Here is an 8,451-nt window from a genome sequence, read left to right as displayed (position 1 = left end):
TGTGTGTGTGTGTGTGTGTGTGTGTGTGTTGGAAGGCTAACTCCCAGATAGATATTTAATACATTTTAATACATTTTATGATTCTTTTAAATAACATTTCTCTTACTGCTATTATACCTGATTTTGGTTAATGATATATAGAAATGCTGATGATTTGTTGTGGGTTTTTTTTAACTTGTTACTTTGCTGAAGCCATTTATATCTTGAATATTTTTTGCTGATTCTTTTGCAATTTCTTTTCTTTCTTTTTTTATGGCAATGGGATTAAGTGACTTGCCCAAGGTCACACAACTAGCTAATTATTAAGTATCTAAGGCAGTATTTCAACTCAGATCCTCTTGACTCCAGGACCTGTGCTCAATCCATTGTGCTACCTAGCTGCCTCTACTTTTTTTTTAGGTTTTTGCAAGGCAAATGGGGTTAAGTGACTTGCCCAAGGCCACACAGCTAGGTAATTATTAAATGTCTGAGGCTGGATTGGAACTCAGGTACTCCTGACTCCAGGACCGGTGTTCTATCCACTGCACCACCTAGCCACCCCTTACTTTTGCAATTTCTAAAGAAATCATCATGCCATTAATATGTAGAAAGAATTCAATGTTAGCAGCATTTTGCTTTTATTCTTGTTTATTATTACTTGTTTTATTATTTCTTGTTTTATTATTATCACAGTAGTACAACTTTGTCAAATAACAATGATGAGAATGGGCACCTTTGTTTCCCTGTTGTCCTTAATGTGAAAGATACTAATATTTGTTCATTATGTATAATTTTGACCCTAGGATGCAGGGGAATTGCTTTTATTATATTAAGGAAAAATCTTTTCATTCTCAGATGTCTTAGTATTTTTTTAAATAGAGATGGGATTTGTATTTTGTCAAAGATTTATACATACCCCTTGATATTATGATTAGATTTTTATAAATTTACCACTAAACCTAGATATAACAAATTAAATTTGCTTTGTAACTATTTACAAATAGTTAATTAAATGATTTTCAGTGTTTATATGCTTCAGTGTGTTAATTGTTCCCCTAACATTTAGCATCTTTGTTCATAATGAATAATTTTACATATTTCTCTATTTTTACTTACCAGTGTTTTATATTTTAATTAATTATGTTAAGGAACATAAATAGATTTTAATTTCATTTTATCTTTACTGGTTTTGGAACCAGGAACATATTTGTACTGTAGAAAAAATTGTCTAGTTCATTTATTCTCCTTTGACAACATATCTTGCATTTGTCCTCTCCTTTCCACTATTTTTGACTCCATTCAATTTGAACTTTCAATATTAACTGATTATTTTATTATATCATATTGTTTTATTACAATATTAGTTATTATTTATATTGAAATATTCTCCTAAAAGTTTTATATCCATCCTTTTCTTTCTAATCCATTCTCTATGCCTCCAACAAAATAACTGTCCTTGTGCCAAGATTTCATCACTTCACTATTATCCTTGAAAATTTTTAATGGCTGACAATCACTGACTGACCAAATTTCAAATACCTTTTCATGCAAGTCAAAGACTTTCCCAATCCAGTGCTTTTCTAGCTGTTACCAATTTTTCCAGGGCCTTTCCAGCCTTACTCACATCACTTTATACAATATACTTTATGCTCCAGAAAAACTAAATGATTCTGTCCTCAAAACACAACCCTAACACTCTAATCTCCCTCCCCCTTGCCCCCACCATGGCTTTGTTTGCTTGTGCATGGTGAATTTTTTTTTCAGGTACTGTGGAAGCACAAAGGAAAGGAGGACTTTGGGTTAGAGTAAGTTTGAGTTGTGTAAGTTCTTTTTTTTTTGCAAGGCAAACAGGGTTAAGTGGCTTGCCCAAGGCCACACAGCTAGGTCATTATTAAATGTCTGAGACCGGATTTGAACCCAGGTACTCCTGACTCCAGGGCCGGTGCTTCATCCACTATGCCACCTAGCTGCCCAAGTTTTGTAAGTTCTTTCACCATTGTAGGCCTCAGTTTCTTCACCTATTAAATATGGGGGTTGGATCATCTAGTCAGAAAGTCTCTGCCAACTCTAAATCTATGATTCTGTGATCCTTTCATCTTATGATCTTGAGGTACCTTATGTTAATGGCTGAAAACACTTCTTTCAAGCTCTGCCTATTAATAAGAATGAATTCAAGAAGATTATTAGCATCTCATGACCCTTACTTTTCTTTCTCCTTGATAAAGAGTTTGGGTCTGCCCTAGTCCCAGAGCAGCAGCAAAACAGTTTGATCATTCATTGGTCAGACAGTCGTGTCAGTATAAGAAAACAACCAATCCAGTTTTTTGGTATGATGTGCCCATTCACAGAACAGTGCCACCCCACACCAGCTTCAATCTCTAGTTATCTGACTGGTTTTCACATTTCATATAGTTGTCTAAGGGGAGCAAATAAAAGACCTGGTCTTGTCCATGGTGCTGACTGAAAAACTAAATCTTTAGAAGTCTATAGATTTGTCCCTCTAAACCTCCCTGGAGGGTTATCTCATTTGAAGGGAACATCATACTTCCTGAAACTTTTATTTCTATACCCCAGTAACCCTACAGTTTGTAATGTCCTTGGTGGTTCCTATAGAAGGCCACTGAAAAACTGTGTGATGCAATAATTCACTTTTTTTCTTTTAATAAATCCCACTGCTCCTCTGCCTCTGGAAACACCATCCTCAGTTCTTCTGTTTGGATTTGAGCCAATCCTTTTCTCTCTTGGGTATCCTCTAGAATACAATACCCAGCTTGCATATATGTGGATTTGGGGTAAACCTCAGGGAGATGTCAATATTGTAGCATGTCTTTGAGAATGTTAAGGCCTAAATCCCATCTTCCCATTCTGTTCTAAAGGTAAGTAAGAGACCCAAAGAATCACATTCAGGTTTGTAATTGTAGATCCAAGGCAGCATCTATAGTAGTCATAGAGGCAAGTGTGTACTAGTAAATATTTAAGGTATGCTTTTAAATACAATCAGGTCAGCAATATTATTCAATATTGTTTTAGACCATTTAAATAACTGAGACAGTATGAAATACCAGAGTATTTCTTGCCAAAGTAATACTTGCCAAAATAGACATAGGATCTATATTAACATAAACATAAAGCACTTTTTATACAAATAAACTCAAATAAAAATATTTGAAATTATATTAATTTTTCTGGATAGATCAATATAATTTTTAAAATGACAATTTTGTCTAATCTATTTATTCAATATCATCCCAATTAAATTATTAAAAACTTATTTTACTGAGTTAGAAAAAAGAATAACAAAGTTTTTTGAAGAGCAAAAGTTCAGGAACTTCAAAGAAACCAGGAGAAAAAAAATGGAAAGGAAGTGGATCCAGTAGTATCACATCTTAAACTATTTTATAAGGGAGAGCATTATTGAAGTGTAAAAAGGATAATTTTGAATATTTTATTTTTAAAAAATTTCTTTTAGGTTTTTGCAAGGCAAATGGGGTTAAGTGGCTTGCCCAAGGCCACACAGCTAGGTAATTATTAGGTGTTGGAGGCCAGATTTGAACTCAGGTACTCCTGACTCCAGGGCTGGTTCTCTATCCACTGTACCACCTAGCCACACCTAATTTTGAATATTTAAATTAAAATTTTCTTGAATAAATAAAACCTATATAGCCAAGAACAGAAGGAATGCAGAAAATTGAGGAAAAAACTTTCATAGACAATCTCTCAGATAGGATGTGATTGGGTCAGAATATTGTTATGGTGTAGGAAATGATGAGATGGTTGATTTAGAAAAATATGGAAAGACCTGGACCTAAGAAGAATGATTCTATTCACCTTTAGAGAAACAGATGACATGTGGAAATAAATATAGTATACTTAAATATATATTTATATGTGTTATTGTATATATAAGTGTGTTTATAGATATCTATATATAGAAATATATACACACTTAATTGTAGCCTTCTTTAGAATGGGGAGAGGGAGAGGAAAAATAAAGTAAATAAAGTAAAATAATGTAAAAATAAAGTAAAAGTATAGACCAAAAAAACCCTCCAACAATGAAGAAACAAAAGCTGGGCAACTTTGAAAAAAATGTGCAATGTTTATTAGATCAGTTTTCTTGAAATGGAAATTTATTGTTTTCTATTGCATCCTCTCTTATGGTCTGCTATGTACATGAGAATATTTTTTCTTATCTGATTTTCTATTTAAGTTTAAAATAAAAAAATTTATACTTTTCCAGATATAATCTGGATTATTTTTCCATATCACTTTTTAAAATTTAGACATCAAAGCAATAAATCAAGCCCTAATTTTTATAGTATTTGCTATATTTTATTTTCAAAGTAGAAATACTCACAACAAAAATTTAGCTATTGGCTCCACTGTAAGATGTCAGAGGTGAGGATACTGAGGGATGAAGTGCCTTTACGTAGGAGTGAGGATGGAGGTTGAAAGGCAAAGATGAGTAGTAATGTGGATACTTTCTATTGCATCTGGGAACCAAAGTTTTTGGTGAACAAACAGAACCACATTTATGAAATGGAGGGAGAATATAGGGCAGAGGATATGCAAACACAGAGATCACAAAGAACATACTATTCCTCCCCAAAAAGGAGCACATAATTCATAGACTTCACTATCATTCATACCAACTCAAGTCAGTCCTCTATCTCTTCCTGTCTGTCAATCTCATCTCCTCACATTTTTCATCTTTTCCTCACTTTATTTACCAATTTCTCTGCTATGCAGTCTCTTCCTCTTTTCTGTCTCTATCTACATTTTCTGCCTCTCTTTTTTCATACCTCTTTCTGTGTTGCCCTCTAGTCCTTCCTCTCATTTAACTCATCAATCTGATTTGATATTACTTTCCAATTAATTGTTATTTTTCTTGTTAGTATTCCTATAGTTTGTTCAAATTAGACTCATTCCTCATTTCAGAATTCCCTCATTCTATCTTCTCTCACCTCACTTTTTTCATAATATCAGAATACAAATATATATATTATTTTTTATTTGTCTCATGGAATATCTCCATTTTCATGCATTTTCTGAGAGACAAGTTAGAGATGGGTTGGAAAATTGGTTAATATCTCTGAGACATCTGTGGCTCTCATGCTACCTTGCCTTTTTGTATCTCTCCCTCTCTGGAACCCAATCTCAGAGTGTACATGTAAGCAGGGGGCCTTCAAAGAGCTGTTCAAAGATTGATCCTCTTGGAAACCTTCCCTGATTCTCTCCATAATTTCTTTCAAATCTATATACTTCACTTTACCCATATTGCCATCAGCCTAGCTAGATTCCTCATCACTGCTCACTGAGATTACCAAAATTACTTCCTAATTCATTTCTCTGCTCTTGTCTCTCTTCTCTTTAATGCATCCTGCACAACAACTATGAAAATAATTTGTCAAAAGTCCAGTTTTAACTATGTTACTCTGCTAGTCAAAATCTTTCAGAGACCTTCAACTGCCTTTAGGGTAAAATGTAAACCCTATAGTCTGATAATTAAGGTACAATCTGACATCAATCTTTCTTTTTAGCCTAATTTCACATTACTTTCCTTCATGATTTTCATACTATATACATTATATAAATTTCAAGCAAACTAGTTAAGTTGCTGTTCCTTGAACTGACTCTGATGTCTCCTGTTTCAAAACTCTCACACAAGTTTTTCATACCCCCATCCCTGAAATGCCTTATTATCTAATGCTCCCCTAACCCCTGCTCAAAACTATAAGATTCCTTATCATCATTCAAGACTCAGTCAGGTAACATTACTTCTGTATAATTTTCCTCAAACTTCTAATTCTTTTTTCAACTATTCACAGAACACTTTTTTGGATTTGCCTTCCCCCTTCTACTCCCTGTCTGATTTTACTTCTCTCTGTACATTTTCTATCCCTCATCTTAAGATGGATGTTTTTATCTCAGTCTTTCTATCACTAGTGATTATGTCTTGCATATTGCAAAGGTTTAATTGATATTATTTCAACTGAAATGATCACATTTTTCTACTGTGCATCCTTTCACTACTTTTTCCTTTTTAAATATATTTTTAATATAATATATTAATATAATTTAATAGAATAGAAATTTTGTTTTCTTGGACCTATTCACTAAGATTCTCTTAAGCATTGTACTAGAGCTCTCAATCTTAGAGAGTCCTAGAAAAACAATACTTTTTACCATTTTTAACCTCCTCCTCCCTAATGCTTGAGATTCCAAAACAGGAATTGTATCCTGTTTGTTATGATAGGTCAAAATTTTTACTGATCCAACAAATTTTGATTGTTAAGATTTATAAAGACTAGGTATATCTCTCTCTCTGTGTTTTTTTAAATGATGTGTTTTCTCTCTAGGTATGTTAGAAAGATTCTATGGAAGCAGGAAATCTCACTAGTGTGACTGAGTTTGTCCTCTTAGGACTCTCACAAGCTCAGGAGTTGCAGAGTTTTTTATTCCTTGTGTTCCTGATAGTCTACATAACAACTGTTATGGGCAACCTCCTCATTATAACTATAGTTACCTCTGACACTCGACTCCATACTCCCATGTATTTCCTTCTCCGTAATCTGGCTGTTATAGATCTCAGCTACTCTTCAGTCACCGCCCCTAAGATGCTCATTGACTTCCTATCTGAGACCAAAACCATCTCCTACCAGGGTTGCATGACCCAGATCTTCTTCTTCCATCTCTTGGGTGGTGGCACAGTCTTCTTTCTCTCAGTGATGGCATTTGACCGCTATATTGCCATCTCCCGGCCCCTCCATTATGTCACCATCATGAACTCTCAGATGTGTTTTGGGCTAGTGATGGCTGCCTGGGTGGGAGGCTTTGTTCACTCCATTGTTCAGCTTGCTCTCCTGCTTCCCTTGCCTTTCTGTGGTCCCAATATCCTGGATAACTTTTATTGTGATGTCCCCCAAGTCTTGAGACTTGCCTGTTCAGATACCTCTTTCCTGGAACTCCTCATGATTACCAACAGTGGGATGTTGGTTCTTATTTGGTTCCTCATCCTCCTGGCTTCCTACACAGTCATCTTGGTCATGCTGAGATTTCACTCAGAGGAGGCAAGACGCAAAGCCTCTTCCACTTGTACCACCCACATCATTGTGGTGTCCTTGATCTTTGTGCCATGCATCTACATCTATGCTCGACCCTTCACCTCCTTCCCTCTGGACAAGGCTGTCTCCATTAGCTACACAGTCATCACTCCCATGCTTAACCCCATGATTTATACCCTCAGGAATCAGGAGATGAGATCTGCCATTAAGAGATTAGGGAAGTATCCATCTATTGGTAGAATGAGTGAAATTCATACTAGTTGACTTTGGGTAAGTCATTTCACCTCATCTAGCCTTAGACTCACCCATATAGAAAACAGGGAGCTATATTACATCTAATTCTACAGTTCTCCGTAATATCATGCATATAGATATTATGAAGATAGAGTAAAAGATGAATAGGGATTTTTAATATAAGAATTATGCACCACTTTTAGAGGAGAAATATAAACTATCCTATTTATGATATATTGATTATAGTGACTAGCCACATGTAACATCAATAAAAGTCACCAGGCAAATGATTTCTGCTTCTCTCTTATCTACCATCATACTAGAATTGCACCATCCTGATTCTATAAACTCCTATTCTAGACATATCTGAGCATATTTGTCTTCTCTGTTATCACCCAAATGCTTCCTTATAGGACTATGGAATATATTAATATTCTTTCTCATAATTATTCTATTATTCAGATGACTTTTCTAAATGGAGGCTTCATGTCCAATATGAGGAGTATTGAGTGAACAAGACAGACCCAGAGGTATATGTGTGCTATTTAAGATGAACCAGTAATGAAGAAAAGAATGTTAGCTTTGAGGTCTTCTCCACAAATATTTGTCCCATTTGTATCTTTATCTTTATTCCTGTTTTTGCCTTTGTTTCTCTCTCTAGTGATTTCTCTGTGTTCCAACTGAAAGAACTGCTAAGATGCTCATGCTATTCAAAAGATTGTAAAGAAGACAAGAGGTCCTAAAGGACTATAGAGGGGCAAAGGGTGTCCCAGTTCTAAAAAATAGAAAGAGAATAGAGTTTCCAAGTAGAGGTCAGTAAGCTTGACCTTGATCCTGGAAAAACTCTAGTATTAATTATTAAAGAGATGGTTAGTGAATATCTGGGAAAGAAAGTATTAATCCTACAGAAGCAGTACAACTTCATTGAAAAAAAGTTCTCAGACCAACTTCATTTTCTTTGTTGATAATTTTTCAAAACTTGGAGATCAAAGAAATATGCATGATAAAATTAACACAGAATTTAGTTTTTTAAAAAGCAACTTCTATTATACTTGAATTGGATGACAACCAAGATTCAAAAGGATTTTGATGTGCTAAGAATAATGGGTGGAAATTGACCTTCTTGGCAGGCAATAAACTTCCTAACAAAGACATCCAAAAATAGACTGTATTA

The 8,451-nt window shown here is 34.7% G+C and overlaps 1 protein-coding gene across 1 annotated transcript; it reads left to right on the top strand.

Moving 5' to 3' along the window:
- Positions 1-6,356: 6,356 nt before the first annotated feature.
- On the top strand, positions 6,357-7,307 carry LOC141511294 (olfactory receptor 4D1-like). Its single transcript, XM_074220528.1, has one exon. It carries the CDS (start codon positions 6,357-6,359, stop codon positions 7,305-7,307), a length of 951 nt encoding a protein of 316 aa, XP_074076629.1.
- Positions 7,308-8,451: the final 1,144 nt, after the last annotated feature.

The sequence above is a fragment of the Macrotis lagotis genome, chromosome 2, assembly GCF_037893015.1.
Source record: "Macrotis lagotis isolate mMagLag1 chromosome 2, bilby.v1.9.chrom.fasta, whole genome shotgun sequence".
NCBI classification, from domain to species: domain Eukaryota; kingdom Metazoa; phylum Chordata; class Mammalia; order Peramelemorphia; family Peramelidae; genus Macrotis; species Macrotis lagotis.
Note: the sequence above shows the minus strand (reverse complement) of the source record. Positions and strands in the feature narration are given on the sequence as shown.

What these genes read in the sequence shown, in the direction of transcription:
- LOC141511294 (XM_074220528.1), top strand. Translation starts at nt 6,357, where the DNA reads ATGGAAGCAGGAAATCTCACTAGTGTGACTGAGTTTGTCCTCTTAGGA.